Source organism: Hyla sarda, chromosome 8 (assembly GCF_029499605.1).
Source record: "Hyla sarda isolate aHylSar1 chromosome 8, aHylSar1.hap1, whole genome shotgun sequence".
NCBI lineage: Eukaryota > Metazoa > Chordata > Amphibia > Anura > Hylidae > Hyla > Hyla sarda.
Window position 1 is genome coordinate 209794450 of NC_079196.1, and position 24371 is coordinate 209818820.

Genomic DNA, 24371 nt, shown 5'->3' on the forward strand with positions numbered 1-24371 from the left:
TGGAAGGCGACATCCAGCGCAGCGGTGACGAGCGGTGACGGTCCGGAGCGGCGGGGACAGGTGAGTATAACCTCCAATACCAGTGGCTGTCCGGGCATGCAGGGTGTTGTAGTTTTGCAACATCTGGAGGTCCGTAGGTTGTAGACCACTGTCCTATACTTTACATTGCACTTTACGATGGATGGTTCCAACAAATGATGGTCCGTTTGGAACGGATTACCATTGTATGTTGAGGGACCACTACTATAGAAAAAAAAAAAATTTATTTTAAATTGTAGTTTTGCAACAGACTGTTTGGAAAGCGCTGCCATATGGTGAACAGCATAAATGGAATAAAAATGAATAATAATTTCTGAATTTTGGTCACATCATATATCAGAATTTTTTTTTAAAAAAGGGCGATCATACAGTCCGATGTAATCCAATGGTACTGCTAAGACCTACAAATCACGGCGAAAAAAAATGAGCCCTCATTTCTGTATACAGAAAAATGAGAGAGTTACAGGGGTCTGAATTGACTATTTCTTTTTAGTATATTAATTTTTTTTTTAAGCAGTACAATAATAAATAAACATGTAACCATGGGGATCGTTTTAATCAAATTGATCCACAGAATAAAGGGAACATGTCGGTTTTACCGTAAAGTGCGCTGCGTAAAAATGAAACCCCCAAAATTTGCTACATTTTGCCCTACAAATAATATTGTTTTGGTTGTGTCGTACATTTTATGGTAAAATGAAAGGCTACATTACAAAGAACAATTAGTCGCGCAAAAAAAAAAAAAGCCTTCATGTGGTTCTGTGGATGGGATAATAAGTGTTAAGGGTTATGGCTCTTAGAAGGATAAAAGGGAAAAACAAAAACGCAAAAATGACAACGAGCTTTTATTTGGGGGTAAAAAAAATTGCAGAAACAGAAAAAAGATGAGCGAGTACTTCAGGCAATGTGTAGTTCAGGACTTGATCACTAGGGGGCAATATAGATCCATAGAGATAATGGCGAACAGACGGCTACAGAACCCATCCAACCACAAACTACAATTCCCAGCAGGGCTTTCTTCCGTTCTGTAGCACGTGACTGTGAGGTGGGCGTGGCTGTAGGCTGAAGTGGGCGGGGCTTGAAGGCCCTGAAGCCGAGATCTGAAGTAGAGAGCGCTGGCCGGGCGTCCGGGTGACAGGCGGGCGACAGAGCTCCAGGTGGGTCCGGGGCGTCTTGCAGGTTGTACCGGGGGTGGCCGCTTCTTCTCGGGGCTGTCTCCCCGGTGTGGCGGTGGGTATAGTGCGGTTGGAGGAGTCTGCGCACTGCACCTTCTATCGCGTTATATTTGCAGACGTATTGCCTCGGGTTCACACTGTCCGTCTTTTATTGCTGCGTTTTACACACCGTGGCCCGCTGGAGGTCACTACACTACAACGCCCAGCATGTCCTGAGTATTCTGGGAGATGTAGTCTTGGTGTGTCAGTGTAATAGAGAAAGTGTTTATAAAGTTTACAGCCTCCCCCTGCTGTGAGTGAGGTGGGTGCTGACCTTCAGCTGCTGCGGCACCTCTTGGTCTCCCCCCTTCCTCCAGCTGCTGCAGTACTGTTATGCATGCTCACTGCAGCACCTCAATGATGCTGCAGCACCTCTTGGTGCCCCCCCCCCCCTCTTCCTGGCTGCTGCTGCACCTTTTAGTGATTGCCCTCCTCTAGCTGATGCAGCACTTCTTGATGTTTGCCCCCCCCCCCCCAGCTGCTGCAGTGGCACCTCTTTATTTTTTACTTCCCCCCTCTCCCTAGCTGCTGCGATACCTCTTAGTGTCTGCCCCCCCCAGCTGCTGCTGCACCTCTTAGTGGTTTCCCTCCTCTAGCTGATGCAGCACTTCTTGATGTTTGCCCTCCCCCCCCCCCCCCCCCCAAGCTGCTGCAGTGGCACCTCTTTATTTTTTACTTCCCCCCTCTCCCTAGCTGCTGCGATACCTCTTAGTGTCTGCCCCCCCAGCTGCTGCTGCACCTCTTAGTGGTTTCCCTCCTCTAGCTGATGCAGCACTTCTTGATGTTTGTCCCTCTAGCCCCCCCCCCCAGCTGCTGCAGTGCCACCTCTTTATTTTTAACTTTCTCCCCTTTTCCTAGCTGCTGCGATACCTCCTTAGTGTCTGCCCCCCTAAGCTGCTGCAACACCTCTTGTTGATTGCTGACTGTAGCTGCTGCGGCACTGCTTCATGTTTGCCGTTCTAGCTGCCAAGTGTATTTTTTTTTTTAGTGTTTGTCCATAGCTGCTGCAGCACTTCTTAGCATTTGATGCCGCCCCCCCCAATCCCCCTCCAGCTGCTGCGGCACTTCTTGGTGCTTACCTCCCTTACCTAGCAGCTGTGGAACCTCTTGGTTTTTAAACACCACCCACCTCCCTAGCTGCTTTGGCACAATGTTGTACACCCCTGCTGCAGCACTCCTTAGCCTGTGCTTTAACACCTCATGCGGTAGCTGCTGCAGAACCTCTCTGAGAAGGAAATGCTTCATTGGCAGGCAGGGCTTGCTGGGCATTGTAGTCTCCCACTCATCGTGCTCCACATGTTGCAGACGACCTCTGTAGGGTCCCATGTATGTGCTTTGTATTTTGCCCTGTGTGTGACTCCGCCATGTTTGTCTCTTCTCACAGGGTCCCCCAAACCCTGCAGCCATGGCAAGACAAATGGGCCGAGACCCCGGCCTGAGGGAGAAGGTGAAGATGTTCCTGGGCCTGGGACCATCCCGGGGGAAGTCCAAGCACTCAGAATGGCGTCAGCCGGAGTACATCATCACCACCGAGCTGCTAAAAGTGAGGACCGCCATCAAAGCTTGACTGACAGGGGCCTTGTTGCCCATAGCAACCAATCCCAACTAGACTTCTATTCCTTAAGATGTCCAACGAAACAAAATGTATCCCCCTATCTGCACTATAGGGGATAAGTGTCTGATCGTGGGGTCTGACTGCTGGGACCCCTCAGCAAAATGCGCATTATTATAGCAGAGGCGGGGCCCAATACAGGAGATTGTGAGGGCCCCATTGCCGAAAAAGTATATCCCCCTATCCTAAGGATACGGGATAAGTTTCACATGTATTGTGAAATACATGTGGCTGCCAGGCCCCGTACAGGAGATCGCGGGGAGCCCCAGTGGTCGGACCCCCCCCCCCCCCCCCCCGCGATCTCCTGTACGGGGCCTGGCAGCCCGCGTAAAGAATGTTGACCACTGCACGAAGCGGCGGCTGACACATCCCCTCAATACAACTCTATGGCAGAGCCGAAGCGCTGCCTTCTGCAATCTCCGGCTCTGCCATAGCGATGTATCGAGGGGGCCTGTCGGCTGCCGCTTCGTGTGGTGGTCGACATCCACTATCTGGCCAGTGAGCCTTAGGATTACGTTTTTCAGCACTGGACTACCCCTTTAACCTCTATGGGTAGCAAAATCAGCTGCAGAAAATATGCAGCAGATCCTGTACATGTGAATGTACCCTAAAGGGTACAAGTACAGTATCCTGCGCATATTTGATGCGCAGGATTTGAAGCTGCAGATTTCAATGTAAACTAAATAACTGAACAGAGCTTCAAATCTGTGCAGGATACTGTGTGAATACACCCTAAACAAGAAATTCCTGACTAAAGGTGCCTCCAGCTGTTGCAAAACTACAACTCCCAGCATGCCTGGACAGCCCTTGGCTGTCCAGGCATGCTGGGAATTGTAGTTTTTCAACACTGCTTGGTAAGCACTGACATAAAGTTTCGTCTTTTTTTCCCACGCTGACTTTTCATCTATTTCCCAGGAGCTGAGCCCGGAGAGCGCGCTGAGCATCCGTGTTCGAGCCATGAGTCAAGTCTGCGAGCTGGCGAAAACGAAAAAATTTGAGGATGTAAGTGTACTCGCTCTAGGAGTGATCTTTTAGCAGCACATCATTGTAAGACCGAAGAGTGAAGCTGCAGTGTAAAGCAAGAGAGAAACGCTGCAGCACCCAAAATCAGGAGCCAAACGCAATGTCCTTGATTAGAACTGGGCTCCTAAAAACCGCATCACGGAATATCCGAAATCTTTCTTTAGTCAGCCTGTGGGTCGTGTACGCTTGAAAGTAGACAATCTGAACAAGCACTGCTGCAGGGTAAAGCATGGAGGAGCAAAACATGTGTTTATTATTATTATTATTATTATTTTTTTTTTTTCACATTACACCAGGGTGCCTCCAACTAGAGGCTGTCAGGGCATGCTGGGAGTTGTAGTTTTTAAACAGCTGAAGTCACCCTGGTTGTAAAAACACTAGGTTAGACCATGAGTTGTATGTTTTTTCTTCTTACCATCTTGTCTGTATTATTGCAGCATGCGGTGGAAGCCATCTGGACATCGGTTGCGGATCTGCTAGAACCTGACCAACCAGCAGAGGGCAGACTCAACGTGCTCATCCTATTGAAAAGCCTTGTTCTAGGACAGGTAACACTACAATGGTCCCTCAACATACGATGGTAATTCATTCCAAATGAACGAATCATTACTTGAATCCATCGTATGTTGAGGGATTCGTGCATTAATAATATAGAATGTTATATTCACGTGTCCCCGCCGCTCCGGACCGTCACCGCTGCCCTGGATCGTCGCTCTCTGTTGCTGCGCACCGCCGCTCCTATTGGATGACGTAATGATGACGGAGAGCGATGGCCATGCCGCGGAGCATGAAGAGGACGGTCTGGAACGTCGGGGACAGGCGAGTGACACTCACCGGACGACACGGGGCACATTAAATGGCTATCCGGGGGCAGCTGAAGCAGTCTGCGCTGTCGGATAGCCGTTTATGCGAAGGCCCCGACATATAAAAGCATCGTATGTAAGAAATGATCGTAGGTCGGGGGATCCCTGTATTTTAATTTACTATGGCTTAGCTGTTATCTGCTCGCCTCTGACTTCTCTGAAACATATACACACATACACACTGCTCAAAAATATAAAGGGAACCCTTAAACAACACAATGTAACTCCAAGTCAATGACACTTCTGTGAAATCTCACTGTCCACTCAGGAAGAACACTGACAATCTATTTCACATGCTGTTGTGCAAATGGAACAGACAACAGGTGGAAATTATAGGCAATTAGCAAGATACCCCCAATAAAGGAGTGGTTCTGCAGGTGGTGACCACAGACCACTTCTCAGTTCCTATGCTTCTTGGCTGATGTTTTGGTCACTTTTGAATGCTGGCGGTGATTTCACTCTAGTGGTAGCATGAGACGGAGTCTACAACCCACACAAGTGGCTCAAGTAGTGCAGCTCATCCAGGATGGCACATCAATACGAGCTGTGGCAAGAAGGTTTGCTGTGTCTGTCAGCGTAGTGTCCAGAGCATGGAGGCGCTACCAGGAGACAGGCCAGTACATCAGGAGATGTGGAGGAGGCCGTAGGAGGGCAACAACCCAGCAGCAGGACCGCTACCTCCGCCTTTGTGCAAGGAGGAGCACTGCCAGAGCCCTGCACAATGATCTCCAGCAGGCCACAAATGTGCATGTGTCCACTCAAATGGTCAGAAACAGACTCCATGAGGGTGGTATGAGGGCCCAACATCCACAGGTAGGGGTTGTGCTTACAGCCCAACACCGTGCAGGACGTTTGGCATTTACCAGAGAACACAAAGATTGTCAAATTTGCCACTGGCACCCTGTGCTCTTCACAGATGAAAGCAGGTTCACACTGAGCACATGTGACAGACGTGACAGAGTCTGGAGACGCTGTGGAGAACTGTCTGCTGCCTGCAACGTCCTCCAGCATGACCGGTTTGGCGGTGGGTCAGTAATGGTGTGGGGTGGCATTTCTTTGGTGGGCCGCACAGCCCTCCATGTGCTTGACAGAGGTAGCCTGACTGCCATTAGGTACCGAGATGAGATTCTCAGACCCCTTGTGAGACCATATGTTGGTGCGGTTAGCCCTGGGTTCCTCCTAATACAAGACAATGCTAGACCTCATGTGGCTGGAGTGTATCAGCAGTTCCTGCAAGAGGAAGGCATTGATGCTATGGACTGGCCCGCCTGTTCCCCAGACCTGAATCCGATTGAGCCCATCTGGGACGTCTCCCTCCATCCACCACAGACTGTCCAGGAGTTGGCGGATGCTTTAGAGGTCTGGGAGGACATCCCTCAGGAGACCATCCTCCACCTCATCAGGATCATGCCCAGGCGTTGTAGGGAGGTCATACGGGCACGTGGAGGCCACACACACTACTGAGCCTCATTGTGACTTGTTTTAAGGGCATTACATAAAGTTGGATCAGCCTGTAGTGGGGTTTTCCACATTGAAAATATGATTCCTTCTCTTTCCAGGGTGACCGGTTGGGGTTTCTCCGGGCGCATTTCTTCCACGTTATAAAGGATTACCCCAGTAATGAAGACCTTGCAGAGAGGCTGGAGGTTTTCAAAGCTCTTACTGATAATGGCAGAGACATTGCCTACCTGGAGGAGGAGCTAGGTAGGTATACGATTCATTTTATACTTCTACAGTATATAGGATGGGTCTTCCTGCAGCTTCCCCACAGGAAAAATGAAGTATTACACCCGAAAGAACAGAGAATGCTTTGACTTTGACTGAAGTTTATCCCAACCAGTGTGCCTCCAGCTGTTGCAAATCTACAACTCCCAGCATGCCCGGACCGCCTATGGCTGTCCAGGTGTGCTGGTAGTTGTAAAATTGCAACAGCTGGAGGCAAACTAGTTTGAGAAACACTGCCTTATCCTTTACATATGGCTGTTGGGATAGGCTGGGTAATATGAAGAATAAATGATGGGATTGTATTTACTGATCTTGGTGTTTTTCATTGTAGCTGCGTTCGTCCTGCAGTGGATGGAGTTCGCCCTGTCCCCGGATTTTCTGCTTGTGTTGGTGAATCTGGTGAAGTTTCACAGCTGTTATCTGGAAAGTTACATTGCCCCTATGGTGCAGTAAGTATTCCTAGAGCCATCCATCTAGCAGACCAGAGAAGTAGATCTCAGATAACACTGATCAGTGCTAGGTCTATGCGTAGCACTGAACAGTATTGGCAATCAAGATTGTTACAAATCGTCCACTGAGGGTACTTTAAAATCTAAAAAATAAAAAAAACTTTTATGTGAATAAGCCCCTTCCCCCAATAAAAAATACCCCACCCCTTTCACGTTTTAAAAATAAAGTAAAATGTAAAAAAATAAACTTATTTGGTATATTTTCCAAAATATAAAAATGTTAAAAGAGAAACCTTTAACATCCCCCCCCCCCCTTCCCTCATATATAGCCTCATATATGGAAAAATAGGGTTATATGCATTATACTATTAGAAAAGTCTGTAGCCATGGGTATCAATGCAATCCTATTGTCCCACAGAATAGAGAACATGTCAGTTTTACAGTATAGTTAAAAACAACCCCCCCCCCCCCCAAAAAAAAGACCTATGTGTACAGTAGCATCCAATAAGGTCAGGACTAGAGATGAGCGAACTTACAGTAAATTTGATTAGTCACAAACTTCTCGGCTCGACAGTTGCTGACTTTATCCTGCATAAATTAGTTCAGCTTTCCGCTGGGCTGGAAAAGGTGGATACAGTCCTAGAAAAGTCTCCTAGGACTGTATCCACCTTTTCCAGCCCACCGGAGCACCTGAAAGCTGAACTAATTTATGCAGGATAAGGTATCAACTGCCGAGCCGAGAAATTCGTGACGAATCGAATTTACTGTAAGTTCGCTCATCTCTAGTCAGGACCTAGTCTCGTATACTTTCACTCCCATACATGACTCTAATTCTTATGTTATATGCTGTAATGTTTTGGCTGATGGTTTTATTTGTTTTTATCTTTCAGAATGATTTGCCTGCTTTGTAACCGGACCGCTTCTTCCTATGATATTGAGGTTTGTTCATTAATTCATATATTTTTTAATTTTTTAAATTTTTATATATTTTTTATTTTATTTTTTATTGTTTGCAGAGTAGATGAAAGAGAAACCTGTGTCAGGGATTTCATGCTGCCTGAACAACAGACCGGAAAGTGGAATCACAACATATCGTGATTTTACTCTGAGGTGCTCAGGCATTTTATAGATGTCATAGTTTTAAAAGCTGCCAGAAAATGAGCAAATAGTCACTGGTGCGGAGGGGACGGTCCCCGCAGCTGCTTTCCTACCTTGGATGACGCGTTTTTCTCTCTATACACACACAGGGAGAGATGGGTCACGTAATGCCGGCAGGAAATAAAGCAGCTGCCAAGGACCACCCCATTGACTATTCATGCCGCTCCCAGTGGCTTTTAGAACTATGATTTCTCTGAAGTGTCCAAACGCTTCAGAGTAAATCGTACTATGTTGTGTTTCTGTATCTGTTCCATGCTGCCCTTGATCTGGCAGGCACCGCTTTGCATGGGAGAAATAATCTGTTTCCCAACCAGAATGCCTCCAGCAGGAGCAAAAGTACAACTCCCAGCATGCCCGGACAGCCTTTGGCTGTCCGGGCATGCTGGGAGTTGTCATTTTGGAACGGGTTGTAGATCCAGTACAACTAATTTGCTTGTATGAGTTTCCGTTTATTTCTTACTGAATTAACTTGATAACGTGGAACGTTTAAATAAGAGCTACCGTATTTTTCGCCGTATAAGATGCACTTTTTCTTCCCCAAAACTGGGGGGAAAAAGTCGGTGCGTCTTATACGGCGAATACACCCCTATCGCGGCGGTCCCTGCGGCCATCAACGGCCGTGGCCCGCGGCTCGCGGTGATGCCCTGTATTAACCCTTCAGACGCGGCGATCAAAGCTGACCACTGTGTCTGAAGGGAAAGTGACACTAACCCGGCTGTTCAGTCGGGCTGTTCAGGACCGCCGCGCGATCTCACCGCGGCGGTCCCGAACAGCCCGACTGAATAGCCGGGTTAGTGCTTACAGGACACCGGGGGGGACCTTACCTGCCTCCTCGGTGTCTTCTCGGTTCAGGGATCCCCTTTATGCTGGCGCTCTCCTTCCTCGTAATCACGTCGTCGCGTACGTGCGTCGGCGTGCGTAACGACGTGATGGCGGCGACGGAGAGCGAGGATACCCGGCCGGCAGCAGAGACGTTCCGGAGCGACGGGGACACGGCGACAGCGATGGAGCGACATCCAGGGCAGCGGTGACGGGTCCGGAGCGGCGGGGACACGTGAGTATTACCTCCTATGCAGTGGTCTTCAATCTGCGGCCCTCCAGATGTTGCAAAACTACAACTCCCAGCATTCCCGGACAGCCAACGGCTGTCCGGGCATGCTGGGAGTTGTAGTTTTGCAACATCTGGAGGTCCGCAGATTGAAGACCACTATTGGGTTCAAAATCTTTATTTTTTTAGACTTTGCCCCTAAAAATTGGGTGCGTCTTATACGCCGGTGCGTCCTATAGGACGAAAAATACTGTATTTTCACCCTTTACCTGAATAATAAAGTTATTTGAATAGTTAATTATAAGATGTTTGTTTCTTCTAGGTCTCTTTGAAGGTCTTGGATGCTGTGGTTTGTTACAATTGCCTGCCGTCAGAGAGTATCCCCACATTCGTCATTACACTGTGTCGGACAATCAACGTGAAGGAGCTGTGCGAACCCTGCTGGAAGGTGGGAAGTGTAAAAAAAAAAAAAAAAAAACAACTTTAAAGGGATAACACCGTTTTATAGAATGATGGTTTATCGCTTAGATATGCTGTCACTTCATCACTGCTGGGCGTCTGACCTCTAGGAAGAACGAAGGGGCCGCAGCGCTAAATTGGCACCGTGGTACCCGCAGTTCCTTGTTATAGAGAGCAAGATTGCAATTCCCCTGCACATCTCTGGCTTCTTTATAAATGGGGAAGGTTCCCCTCCCCTACCAATAATGAAAAAAGCAATGGCTTATTTTACTGATTTATGGCATAGGAATACTACTTTATCAAAGGCGTTATCCAGGATTAAATAAACAGCACCACTCCTGTCCTCAGGTTGTGTGTGGGATTGCAACTAAGCTATTTTTGAGAGACCAATGGTTGGAGGGTGAATATACAGCAAAAACCAATAACCACCAAAGGTGGTCCAAAAATACCCTAAGGTCCCAACTAGAGATGAGCGAACTTACAGTAAATTCGATTCGTCACGAACTTCTCGACTCGGCAGTTGATGACTTTTCCTGCATAAATTAGTTCAGCTTTCCGGTGCTCCCGTGGGCTGGAAAAGGTGTATACAGTCCTAGGAGACTCTTTCCTAGGAATGTATCCATCTTTTCCAGCCCACCGGAGCACCTGAAAGCTGAACTAATTTACGCAGGATCAGTCATCAACTGCCGAGCCGAGAAAGCTCATCTCTAGTCCCAACCATTAATTAAAAGGACTTTAATAATCTGGTCCAATTGAAATAATAACTAGTGCACTTAGTGTCCAAAAATAAGATGAAAAACACACATATAAAAATACTGTGCAATTAGCTGATTTCTGAATGACCTTTCAATTGGACCAGATTATTAAAGTCCTTTTAATTAATGGTTGGGACCTTAGGGTATTTTTGGACCACTTATTTTTTTCCAACTTGGCTCCATTCGCTTCAATGGAACGGAGCTGCAATTCCACACATAACCTGAGGAAAGGGGTGGTGCTGTTTTTGAAAGAAATCAGCTCCCCCCCCCCCCCCCCATTTCTGGATAAGCCCTTTTGATCCTAGTTCTTTCCTCAGGTTCCATTCTTTATGGCTGCTTGTGCTTCTACTTTGTCGTCCCAGTTAGTGCCTGCGCAGCCTAGCTTTCTAAATGAGATTCATGGGTTTCTGGCCATGCTGGGGGTTGTAGTATAGCAATAGGTGAAGTGGTACAGGTTTGAGATCATTAGGTCTATAGTGGTATTTCCCGACCAGCTCCAGCTGTTGCAAAGCTACAACTCCCAGCTTGTAGCAGTTAAAGGGGTTCTCCACTGCCCTGCCTTCCGGAGCTCCGCTTGCATCGTCCGGAAGTTTATTTCTCCGGACGCTGTGTGGGGCTTCCGTGTTCGAGGCCGCCCTCGTTACGTCACGGCTGCCCCCCTCAACGAAGGTCTATGGGAAGGGGGTGTGACAGCGGTCGTGCCCCCTTCCCATAGACTTTCATTGAGGGGGCGGGGGCGTGACGTCACGAGGGGGTGGCCTCGAACATGGAAGCCCCACACAGCGTTCGGAGTAATAAACTTCCGGATGCTGCGAGCGGAGCTCCAGAAGGCAGGGCAGATGAGAACCCCTTTAAGTTTTGCAACAGTGGGAGGCAAACAGGTTGGGAATGCTGGGAGTTGTAGTTTTGTTATAGCTGGAGAGCCACAAGGTGGAGATCATCGGTCTACAGAAGTGTTTCCCAACCAGTGTGCCTCCAGCTGTTGAAATACTACAACTCCCAGCATGCCTTGACAGCCTTTGCAACAGCTGGAGGCACACTGCTTGGGATACACTGCTGTATTCGGTAGTTAGGTAATAACTTTTGATCTTGAAAATATCACTCTAAATATGACATATGCAAATTGGAGTGATGTATTAGTAAATATTCCGTATAATTTTCCTGCTCTCATATGCTCCACATTTCACACATGACCCTAATGTGTCTTTACGCCCGGTCACGTTTTTACAATCCCCGGTAAGGATCTTGTGTAGCCTTATCCTCTCAGCAGGACGCTTAGCTTTGTTCTCTCTTTATAAGACGGTCACTGAGTTATGTTTATTATGTTCTGTTTCCCAGAATGAGGAATGTTATTTTTGTCTCCTCAGCTTATGAGAAACCTCCTGGGAACTCATCTCGGCCACAGCGCAATTTATACCATGAGCCGTATTATGGAAGACAAGTAAGAGCCGCTTGTTAAGTCTGGAGTTACAGAGAGTGGGGATCTGTCATTATGGGCTTTATCCAGTGTTTTATGTGGTTTTAGATGGTTATATCCCTTATGGTATAAAATGAGCAGTGTCAACCTACAGCTATAAAATGAATTAATACCAATGGGAGTAACATAAATTGCATTAAACAGTTGACTCTTTAGACCAGCGGTCGCAGACATGCTGGAAATGAATGGGAATTCATATTTTATGTACATGCTAAGACCCTTTAAATCCGGGGCACTTGTTTGAAACACTGAACTATAACAAAATGTGGATTTTCTCAAAACAGAAGGGATCTGGCAAAACTCAGCCACACACATGAATACACTGCTCAAAAAAATAAAAGGGAACACTAAGATAACACATCGTAGATCTGAATGATTGAACTAATCGTATGAAATACTTTCGTCTTTACATAGTTGAATGTGCTGACAACAAAATCACACAAAAATTATCCATGGAAATCAAATGTATCAACCCCTGGAGGTCTGGATATGGAGTCACACTCAAAATCACAGTGGAAAACCACATTACAGGCTGATCCAACTTTATGTAATGTCCTTAAAACCAGTCCCAATGAGGATCAGTAGTGTGTGGCCTCCATGTGCCCGTATGACCTCCCTACAACACCTGGGCATGGTCCTGATGAGGTGGAGGATGGTCTCCTGTAGACGTTGAGCCCTCATACCACCCTCATGGACTCTGTTTCTGACCATTTGAGGGGACAAATGCACATTTGTGGCCTGCTGGAGGTCATTTTGCAGGGCTCTGGCAGTGCTCCTCCTGCTCCTCCTTGCACAAACGCGGAGGTAGTGGGTCCCATTGCCGGCTTGTTGCCCTCCTATGGACAGTGGGATTTCACAGAAGTGTCATTGACTTGGAGTTACATTGTGTTGTTTACGTGTTCCCTTTATTTTTTTTGAGCAGTGTATTACTGTGCTAGATACAAATGGACCCATTTATTAAAGGGGTACTCTGCACCCCTAGACATCTTATCTCCTATCCAAAGGATAGGGGATAAGATGTCAGATTGCTGGGGTCCCGCTGCTGGGGACCCCCGGGATCTCGGCTGCAGCACCCGCCTGTCCGGCTTCCACCTCACACCGGCAACGCTGGAGCTTCGGATCCCAACCACAATGGCGGAAGAGCATGATGTCACGACTCCGCCCCGTGTGACTTCACGCCCTGCCTTCTCAATGCCAGTCTATGGGAGGGGGCGTGACGGACCTCCCATAGACTTGTATCGAGGGGGCAGGGCGTGACGTCACACTCTTCCGCTATTGTGGTCGAGATCCGAAGCCTCCAGCGTTGCCGGTGTGAGGTGGAAGCCGTACAGGTGGGTGCTGCAGCCGAGATCCCGGGGGTCCCCAGCAGCGGGACCCCCGCGATCTGACATCTTATCCCCTATCCTTTTGATGGGGGATAAGATGTCTAGGGGTGCGGAGTACCCCTTTAAAGGAGAATTATCATGCCCAAAAACACATTCCCTATCCCCAGGATAGGGGATAAGTTTTAGGTCTCGATGGGTCAGACCGCTGGACACAAGCCCCGACTCTCCCCGGGATCAGAGCGTGTCGACCCATGCTTGAAGTGGCGGTCGACACAGCCCCTCCATATATCTCTATGGGAGAGCTGAAAAACTGCTCTCTCATAGATATAAATGGAGGGGGCATGTTGGCATCCACTTTGTGCAGGGGTTGACAGAGCCCATTACTGGAGAGAGCCTGGGCCCTGTACAGGAGATCGTGGAGGGGTCGATCAGTCGGACCCACAGCATTGTAAAACTTTTTTCCCTATCTGCAAGTTTTTATGCATGATATATCTCCTTTTAGTGCTGTGGACCCTCCATCCTATTGAATAGTGGGGGGGATTAGATCAAATACTCACTGGAAAACACTTAATTTTATTTTGCACTAGGGCTATGTTCACAAAACATACATTTTGTGTAATGGCCGCCTGCAAAATGCGCGTGGACGTTCCACATGTAAAATTTCTTCATAGACTGCAATGAATTTCAGAGAAGAGACTGCCGAAAGAATGGGCATGTCAATCCTTGCGGTGGGGACCGAAATCTGAATTTCCGAGACGAGACAGAAACATCTGCCGTGGAAATTCCACAATCTTCAAGGTGCAGCAGAATCCCATTAAAAGCAATGGGACTTCCATATTCCGCTTGCAATTCCTGTTTGTGAATATGGCCCATGAGTTTCAAATAGGGGACCATTATAATTCTTAGGAGAAAATAAAATGGCTGTTTGGGAGAGGGTTAAATAAATGTTGACTTTGTCTTTTAGGGTTTATTCGGAGGACGCCCCCCTGCTGAGAGGAGCGGTATTTTTTGTCGGGATGGGACTGTGGGGTGCACATAGACTGTTCTGTTTAAAGAACTCGCCGATATCTGTTCTCCCTTCTTTCATTAAGGTAAATGGTCACAGAGGGAGCAGACTCATTATCATGCCTCCAAAGACAACGATGTTGTGTAAAGTTTATTCTTTCTTTGAAATGGGATTTGGGATATTTATTACTCATAATTTAACCCATTGATTCAAGTCTGTGATTATTAGGCCCACATTTTGTATCTCCTTATTTATGAACAGGCAATGAATTGTCCCAATGCTGTGGTGTCTTATGAGATCGTCCTGTCCATCACCAGACTGGTCAAGAAGTATGGGCGGGAGGTGCAGGCAGTAACCTGGGACGTTGTCTTAGATATTGTTGAGCGGTTGCTTCAGCAGCTCCAGGTATTTCCCTGCTTTACTTTGACAGTACCACAAACAGATCTTTTTACTATTTCTAAGCAGTTGCAGTCCACTTCTCAAAAGATGTGTACTCCTGAGTTACATCCTGTATTATTCTCCAAAACTGTACTCACAATTCTGCTGGTGAGGTCACTGTGTACATACATTACATTACTTATCCTGTACTGATCCTGAGTTATATCCTGTATTATACTCCAGAGCTGTACTCACTATTCTGCTGGTGGGGTCACTGTGTACATACATTACATTACTTATCCTGTACCGACCCTGAGTTATATCCTGCATTATTCTCCAAAACTGTACTCACAATTCTGCTGGTGAGGTCACTGTGTACATACATTACTTTACTTATCCTGTACTGATCCTGAGTTATATCCTGTATTCAAAACTGCACTCACTATTCTGCTGGTGAGGTCACTGTGTATATACATTACATTACTTATCCTGTACTGATCCTGAGTTATATCCTGTATTATACTCCAGAGCTGTACTCACTATTCTGCTGGTGGGGTCACTGTGTACATACATCACATTACTTATCCTGTACTGATCCTGAGTTATATCCTGTATTATTCTCCAAAACTGCACTCACTATTCTGCTGGTGAGGTCACTGTGTACATACATTACTTTACTTATCCTGTACTGATCCTGAGTTATATCCTGTATTATACCTCAGAGCTGTACTCACTATTCTGCTGGTGAGGTCACTGTGTACATACATTACATTACTTATCCTGTACTGATCCTGAGTTATATCCTGTATTATACTCCAGAGCTGTACTCGCTATTCTGCTGGTGAGATCCCTGTGTATATACATTACATTACTTATCCTGTACTGATCCTGAGTTATATCCTGTATTATACTTCAGAGCTGTACTCACTATTCTGCTGGTGAGGTCACTGTGTACATACATTACATTACTTATCCTGTACTGATCGTGAGTTATATCCTGTATTATACTTCAGAGCTGTACTCACTATTCTGCTGGTGGGGTCACTGCTTCTTGCTTTATGGGATCTCGATTAGCTATGCAAGCAATGTAATCCTGCTTTCATTGAGACGTCACTGCTGCTTCGGTTTCAGGTTCTGCGCAGTTCAGAGTTGAAGGCGGCCGTGCACAACCTACTGACGGCCATAGAGGAACTTCATGACCAGAATGACTTTCATGGGGATGAGGAGAGATTCTTTGATCTTGTGGAGAAAAACTCTGATGAACGGCCTGTGAGTGTCCTGTCTATACTCAACAACAGGGTTTCCTAACCAGTGTGCCTCCAGTTGTTGCAGAACTACAACTCACAGCATGCCCGGACAGCCAACGGCTGTCCGGGCATGCTGGGAGTTGTAGTTTTGCAACAGCTGGAGGCACACTGGTTGGGAATCACTTCCTTACTTTATCCATTATTGATCTCTCTTCACAGGCGGCCTCAGTAGTGAACCTCATAACCTACAGAGCCCAGAGCATTCACCCTGGGAAAGAAGGATGGGTGCAGGATCTACTAAAATTGATGGACAAGTATTTCAGGTCTGGTTGTTGTAAAGCTTTTTGTTATGTGCATAAAATCATAATAATGATACTTTATTTTTTAACTCCTTACAATCTTAAAGATTATTCCTATTTATTCATTCATTTATTTATTTTCTTTGTGCATGGAAGGACAGCCTTAAAGGGGTACTCTGCCCCTAGACATCTTATCCTGTAAGGATAGGGGATAAGATGTCTGATTGCGGGAGTCCCGCCGCTGGGGACCACCCGCGATCTCCATTCTGCACCTGGCGTTTGTTTAGAGCGTCGGGTGCAGCGTCGGAGGCTCATGAAGTCACAGCCACACCCCCTCAATGTAAGTCTATCACGCCTCCTCCCATAGACTTGCATTGATTGGGCGTGGCCGTGACGTCACGTGCCTCCGATGCTGCACCCGCCCCACATTGCCAGTCATCCGGTACGGAGCGAAGTTTGCTCCGTGCATCGGATGTCTGGTGTGCCGCAGCAGATATCACGGGGGTCCCCAGCTGCGGAGTACCCCTATGATCAATGCTGGCTGTAACCGCGCCTTCATTGATGTCCCCGCTAAGACCAGTGAACTATTTTAAACAATATAGATGATCCATTGTCAATTATCTTTCAGGAATGAGTCTCGCAGTATTATAAGGATGAAAGTCCTGGATGTCTTGTCCTTCGCGCTCAGCATTAACAGGCAGTTCTATGAGGTTTGTGTTTATCATACAACTTGGAACAAATGGGATCAATAGGGACTTTGGGGGAGATTTATCAAAACCTGTGTAGAGGAAGAGTGGTGCAGTTGCCCATAGCAACCAATCAGATTGCTTCTTTCATTTTTCACAGGTCTCTTTAAAAATGAAAGAAGCGATCTGATTGGTTGCTATGGGCAACTGCACCACTCTTCCTCTACACAGGTTTTGATAAATCTCCCCCTTTGAGTATCTGGCCTGCTACTACTTTGGCGCTATGGATTTAGGCCTAACTTTTAGCCATATAAAGTTTTAATTTTTATTAGACTGTGTACACCAAATTTTATCCATGGTTTTTGCATTTTTCTCTCATTAGGAAGAGCTGATTGAGAAGGTGGTTACATGTCAGTTGGCGCACATCCCAGAAGATAAGGACCATCAGGTTCGGAAGCTTGCCACCCAACTCTTGGTGGACTTGGCGGAATGCTGCCACTCCTGCCACTTCAACAGCCTTATGGATATCATTGAGAGGGTGAGGGCGGTGTCTGTAGAATATGTCTCCATGCCTTATCTGTTCATTGAACCCGTAGTAGTATTTGTATTTTGTGGGTGATGCCACTGGGGCACTCCAACCCTAACCCCCTTCAAACTAGAGTAATCAGTAAATGGTTCAAAAAGGAGATTTTTTTTTTTTGTACTCTCCGTAAAATCCTTTTTGTAGCCTTCATTCGGGGGACACCTATACTGATGGTACATGCTCTTGCCACTAGGAGGCACTGACACTAAGGAAAAAAGTTGGCTCCTCCCTGGCAGGATATACCCGCCCACTGGAAGTGAGGTAATAAGTTTTGTCACAAAGCAGTACTAGAAGCAAACAAAGAAATATGTCTGAAGGACCCCAGAAAAACCTGGTGAAAAAAACTAAAAATCTGGAAGATTATCAGGACAAAAAAAGGAGTGAGGGGTGGGTGCGGTGTCACCCAATGAAGGCTGCGAGAGAGGAGCATTCCTGAACACCAGAGAAACTGACATGGGATCTGAAGGTACCCGAATCACCTGGAAGACTTACACCTGTAGAGTAAGTAAACCCAACATCCGCAAAATGCTCCGAGTGACTTCCATGCTTCCATGTCGAGACAAGAAGTGCGGTACAGAAAAACCGCCTCCCAGATGGGCTTGCGGAGAAGTCCGGGCAGGATCGCTACACATGCCAGAGACCCCAATCATCACTAAGGCCCAAACAATCAGGAGGGCCGACCTAGAAAAAAAGGCAAGCCACAGCAACGTAGGCTAGAGTCTAAGACAAGGAGACCAACTAGTCTTGGACCACAGCGGTCCAAGCGGACCAGAGGACTGCGAAGCAACATCCCGTCAGGACGGGAAAAGAGGGGGAAACAAATGGGAACCCAGCTGGGACTCCCAGGTTCTGGGCACAAGAAAGGTACTCCAAAAGACTGAAGTGGCAGTATAGCGCAACTGACACTGTCAAGAAAAGGATGAACACACCCTTCCAGGGAGTTTGCGCCGAAGGAGGAGGAGAGCAACGGCAGGACCCAACAGAAGGTGGCTATGCTGGCTGTCGCCGAGCCCTATATGAATGCATAAACTTTTCCAACAGGGGAGTGTGCCAAAGCTGCATGAGCAGCAGCAGAGTAGAAAGTGCTTTGAGAAATAGTCCCCCAGTGATGGGGGGAAAACAAGGAGTGGTAGAGATTAAACTCTGGTACTCACCATGCTCAGCTCCCTGATCCCCATACCCCCTGTAGAAAGGGGATCGTCAAAGTGCACTGTAGGAGCAGGGAAATGCCGCTCTACGGCAACTGACAAAGTACTGGGTGGACAAAGCACCCAGGAACCCATGCAAAGACATATCGAGGTATGGAGGAGCCAATTTGTGTCCCCAGAGGGATGGGAACCCTGGGCAAAGACACAAAGATGTGACTATGGATGCAATTAAAAAGCGCACACATAAGACCAACAGCATTGAGAGGAACACCCCATTGGGTGAAACCCTGGACCAGGTGGGCATCAACAGAGCCATCCTGTTTGATGTCTAAGACGAGAGCAGGCACCTGAGCCACCCTGCACAGAAACCCAGGAAGATACCTGGAGGCATGGGGGGCTGCTGAACAGACAGTGTCTCCCCATCAAGCCCCCTGCAAGAACAGACGTGCTCAACTGCCGCAGACCTGTGAAAACAAGATCACGGGAAGGCTCGAGGCACACCCCACTGAACAGAAGGGAACGTGGGCTCTACATGGGCAGAGTGGCCTCAGCATACGTAGGACACAGACATGGTTACCCCACAATAGTAGTGGGGTACCCAGACTATAGACTCAAAAGAAACCGCAGACATCCAAAAGTCCGGCAGTATGGAAACCCGGCTCAGCACCCAACGGTGTGTCCGAACCATGCCCCTAGCAGACCAACAGAGTGCTACTGTTGCTGTAAAAATCCAGGAAACACCCACATCCCATCACCTTATGGTGCCTAAAGAAGACACTCCTACGGATACCTCGCACTAGCAGTCGGGTACCGGAATGCCAGCCGCGGACGAGGCAGCTGTGAGATGTGACAGGCAAGACTACTGTTCAGCATATCGATATCAGGTCCAATCCATGCCCACGCAGGGATCCTTCCATGGAGACTTTGCACTGGACATGAGGATCTGGAGCACAAGCTGCGGATGAGGCAGCCTGTGGAGGAGGTAATCATATTGTATGACATGCCAAGAACACCCCCTCGATGGGTGGCCGACGGACCTGACTTAGGAGGAACCTCAAATACATCCTTAGCATCCACCAGGAATGCAAAAGCCCTTGCAAGGGCACCCGACCAGTTGCTTGCCTTTGTAAGGAGGAACAGGAATTTGGCCGAGGGCATGACTGACATGGTATGGCACTCAGTGGTAGGGGAGAACAGTCACTGAAAATAACCCCGGTAGTTTCCAAGGGATCATGAAATCACTGGCGGCAACCCGCCACGGCGGTTCGCATACGCTCCCCGACAGAGTGAGAACCCTGCAGAAAGTATGTACGCCAGAGTTATACCTCAACTGACTCAATGTAATTTGTCTATAGCAGGTCACCTTACAGGGCGCCAAACACCACCAAATGGAGTGACTTTTTTTTTTTTTCTTGTAAAACCACTGCGGTCCATAAGTAGGCAGAGGAAAATCTGTGCAGAGGAGGGCAGAGCTATGTTGACACCCCCTCCACCATAATGGCAGCCGGCCATCCTAGGCTAAGCAATGGAGAGGGGAGGAGATATGGGACCTGTGCCAATGACAATGACCCTTCCACAGGGAACTCAATAGGCTGGCGGGGGAGGTCCCTAAGAGCGCACGGCCTGAAGGGAAGTGGGCGGAGTTCACACCTGTATGTACAGGCCAAAGCTGCGTTCTAAATTAAAATGCCCCCGGCATTCTGGCTTCACTACCTGGGGGACGGCCAAAACGGAACTAGAATGCCGGCCAGAGCCGCGCTATCTCCTGACAGGGAGGGAGAGAGATGTGAGAGCAGCGCGCGACCGGAGGAAGTGGGTAGAGGTGCGCCAGAACTTGCAGGCCGGAGTCACGGCCTAAATTGAATGTGCTCTGGCTGCCCTAGGTCCGGAAAAGAACTGAGGCCGTCCATACTGCCGCAGAGCTCTTACAGGGACTGCAGCTGGCGTAAGAGGAATCACCAGGCAGATGCACCGCTCGACGGGGACTTCATATACATTTATAAAGACAAGTGCAACATTCAATAAAAACTTTTAAAAAGGAGGAATAGACAGCAGATGGGCAGCATCACCGGGATGGAAAATATGGTAAGATCAAAACATGACCATTCCGCCTGCAGTTGGCGCTCTGATGTTACAGGAGCAGTGGACGTAAGGTGACCGCCCCAGCCAGTCAGCTGCCTCGGCACTTATGCTCTGCACTTGTGAGAAAGGAGCATCATGGCAAGGCTGGGGCTGTCATGTGACACTGCAATGCCAACCGAAGATATCCATTGCTGTACACCAGAGGCAGAACAGGGAATCAGGGTGGGAATTAGAGAAGAGCAAAGTTACAGTGATTCGATTTGTCACAAACTTCTCGGCTCGGCAGTTGCGGACTTTAGCCTGTATAAATTAGTTCAGCAGTCCTAGGACTGTATCCACCTTTTCCAGCCCACCGGAGCACCTGATAAAGTCAGCAACCGCCGACCCGAGAAGTTTGTATCAAATCACTGTAACTTAACTCATCTCTAGTGGGATTGGAGGTGGAGGTAAGTAAAACAGTTTGGGGGCTTGTTCACACGAGCGGATTTTGTTTTAAACTTGCATTGGTTTCCTGCTGCGAGTTGGTAAGGGGTCGACTCTCCGTGGCTTGTCCACAGCAGATTTTGGGCAGAGGATACTTACAGGGGTACTTCGCTGCCCCATCGTTCGGAACATTTTGTTCCGAACGCTTGGAGCGGGCGGCAGAGGTCGTGATATCAAGACAACTCCCCTCGTGACGTCACACCACGCCTAACCTCCACAGATTATCGGTATTGGCCCTAAAAAATCGATATGTCTATCCCTATTTTGTAGTTAATAAATTCACGTTTATATGGTCTTATCTGGACGCTTTCTCCATGTGTCCTGTAATAGTATTTGGGTGTCATAGAGCCTCTTCCTAAAGGAAAGGCTCCTACCGGTACCACATGACCTTATGACAGTACTCTATATTATAAAACTGACTTTTGCTTTTTATTCTTCTTAGGTTGTCACCCGTTCTTTGACCTTGACTGATTCTGCAGGACAGGACACGTCACCCCTGGAAGATGTGAAGACCTCTGTGCTGGGGCTAATGGTTATATTACAGGTGGGAAGAAGTAGTTACTATTCCTATCTCATGGGCCAAAAGACGACTTACTTTTCTGCTGACTAGTCCTTAACACAGAGTTTCTCAACTTGGGCACTTCCAGCTGTTAAAAAAAAAAAAAAAAAAAAACTCCCAGTATGCCTGGATAGCCAAACAACTGGAGGCACACCAGTTAGGAAACACTGCCTTAAAGGGGTACTCTCGTGGAAAAAAATAGGTTTCATATCAACTGGCTCCAGAAAGTTAAACCGATTTGTAAATTACTTCTATTAAAAAATCTTAATCCTTCCAGTACTTATCAGTTGCTGTATGCTACAGAGGAAGTTGTGTAGTTCTTTTAAACCTGTCTTTCCTCTGTGTAGACCAAGCTGTATACTCTACCAGCAAGTCATGCCATGCGGGTGTATGAGATGCTGGTTAACCATATCCAGTTACACTACATAAACCTGTACAGCTCCCCCATGGCCAGCAATATCCGCCACCAAGTAAGTTTTAGTTTCTCTTTACATTAATAGGCTTTGTCACATGATGTGATGTCCTAATGATGGTGATATAGACAGTATAAATATTTATGCGGGGCCTGCCGTGTATTTCGCTGTACTCTGCATGCACTTGAGGTGTTTGTTAATCTAGGTCAGTGTTTCCCAACCAGTGTGCCTCCAGCTGTTGCAAAACTACAACTCCTAGCATGCTCGGACAGCCAACGGCTGTCGGAGCATGCTGGGAGTTGTAGTTTTGCAACAGCTGGAGGCACACTGGTTGGGAAACACTGATCTAGGTCATGCTTTTTCATTGGTTTGTGCACTAGTACCTTATACTCGTTGCATAGTTGGATATATATATTCAGCCTTTATTGTATTTATAATACTACACTTTGTTGTATTAAAAATATTATTATTGTTGGTTATTGCTTGCTGTTATTATTATTATTATTTATTATTAATAATAATAAAAAAATATATATTTATTATTATGATTACTATTATTAAAGTGTGTGTGTGTGTGTGTATATGTGTGTGTGTGTATATGTGTGTGTATGTGTATATATATATATATATGTGTATATATATGTGTATATATATATGTGTATATATATGTGTATATATATGTGTGTATATGTATATATATGTGTGTGTGTATATATATATATATATATATATATATATATATATATATATATATATATATATATATATATATATATATATATTATATATATATATATTATATTTTTTTTATATATATATATTATTTTTATATATATATATATATATATATATATATATATATATATATATATATATATATATATATATATATATATATATATATATATATATTATATTTATTTATATTATATAAAAAAAATTTGGTGTGTGTGTTTTTTTATTTATATTTTTTTCTATCTCGTAGGCAATATTAGTTTGGTTGTCCAGTTGAGCCTTTATTATAACCCTTTGGTATTTTTATTAATGCTTTCTAGTTTATTTATTTATTTACTTATTGGCTGACATTTCATGGGTTAGTTTAGTTGTCAATACAGTATTTATTTTATTTCAATGTTTCTTTTTTGTTTTTATTAAAAGGTGTTTGATTTCTTCTTGCTGCTACGAGCTGACTCCCTAAAGCGCATTGGTCTTCCCAACAAGGATGGAGCTGTAAGGTTCAGCCCTCACTGCCTCTGTGAATCTGTGTAAGTCTCCATGTACAGATCCCTCCTTAGGGTAGGGTTACCTGTAGCGTATCCAGGGAGAGCGACCACTGTGTCTGTAAGTACAATGCGCATGCGCGCGGTGACTGGCAGATCTGTTTGTAGCCACTGATTACTGCTACGGGCAGGCCATAGCAGGACGCAGGGGTACAGAAGGCGGCACACTCTAGGGACAGTCAGTAGCCCTTCCACTGCATCAAATACGCTGCTGATGCGCTACATGTGACCCTACTCTTAAAGCGAACCTGTCAGAAAAAATAAAATGAAAAATAATTGTTGTTTACTACCTAATCCTGACCATGTACATGTATTTGTATGCCTCTATATTATAAAAAAAAAAAAAAACTCTATCATTAGCTCAGTGTTAGAAATCCTTTCTGGAAGGGGCCATGTCCCTCTCTTGTGGTGGTGGGAGGTGATTGGTGTGTGGTGGCAGGGTGGGGTGTGTCCCTCCCTTTTGGTGGTAGGAGGTGATTGGTGTTTGGTGGCAGGGTGGGGTGTGTCACTCCCTTGTGGTGGTGGTGGAAGGTGATTGGTGTGTGGTGGCAGGGTGGGTGTGTCCCTCCCCTGGTGGTGGAAGGTGATTGTGTGTCCCTCCCCTGGTGGTGGAAGGTGATTGGTGCATCTGCTCTTGCAGCCTTGTCCAGGAGTCATCTCTTGTCTATGACTCATGGACAAGCCTGATGCTGCTGCAGAACTGATTAGTGTCCCAGTAGGTATGGGGACCCCTAGTGGTGGGATTTTCAGGAGCTGTTTTCTTTACTAAATATTCAAAAAAATTTAAACAACCATACACAAGGTCTTTCATTTTTTTATTTTTTTTATCAGTAACATTGAAATTTTTTTGGGAACGGACAGTGCCTATTTAACGCAATTTGTTTTTCTTTTATTTGTATTGGATACATTTAAAAGTTGAAAAAATTATATATATTTTATATAATATTTTTGAAGTGCATCTGTCGCTTGTTCTATGTATATTAAAGCACCTGCACAGTCAAATTGATGTTAGTCTATGGATACATTGCAAACCTTTATGTAAGCTGTTGTCTTTATTTTG

General features: G+C 46.4%; 1 protein-coding gene across 6 annotated transcripts in view; it reads left to right on the forward strand.

Moving 5' to 3' along the window:
- The first annotated feature begins 1090 nt into the window (after positions 1 to 1090).
- Positions 1091 to 24371, forward strand: part of TSC2 (TSC complex subunit 2) — a 77419-nt gene continuing 54138 nt past the window's right edge. For 5 of the 6 annotated variants that reach the window (XM_056535578.1, XM_056535581.1, XM_056535580.1 and 2 more), the window contains exons 1-18: positions 1091 to 1196; positions 2638 to 2796; positions 3781 to 3867; positions 4326 to 4436; positions 6311 to 6455; positions 6808 to 6925; positions 7816 to 7864; positions 9454 to 9579; positions 11713 to 11786; positions 14112 to 14238; positions 14415 to 14558; positions 15663 to 15800; positions 15998 to 16101; positions 16706 to 16787; positions 17146 to 17301; positions 21502 to 21603; positions 21966 to 22088; positions 23190 to 23296. In XM_056535578.1, the coding sequence (XP_056391553.1) occupies positions 2659 to 2796; positions 3781 to 3867; positions 4326 to 4436; positions 6311 to 6455; positions 6808 to 6925; positions 7816 to 7864; positions 9454 to 9579; positions 11713 to 11786; positions 14112 to 14238; positions 14415 to 14558; positions 15663 to 15800; positions 15998 to 16101; positions 16706 to 16787; positions 17146 to 17301; positions 21502 to 21603; positions 21966 to 22088; positions 23190 to 23296 (1931 nt within the window). In that variant the 5' untranslated portion in view covers positions 1091 to 1196; positions 2638 to 2658. Of the gene's footprint in view, positions 1270 to 2637; positions 2797 to 3780; positions 3868 to 4325; positions 4437 to 6310; positions 6456 to 6807; positions 6926 to 7815; positions 7865 to 9453; positions 9580 to 11712; positions 11787 to 14111; positions 14239 to 14414; positions 14559 to 15662; positions 15801 to 15997; positions 16102 to 16705; positions 16788 to 17145; positions 17302 to 21501; positions 21604 to 21965; positions 22089 to 23189; positions 23297 to 24371 lie in introns of all 6 variants that reach the window. The other variant, XM_056535579.1, reaches the window with a different exon arrangement.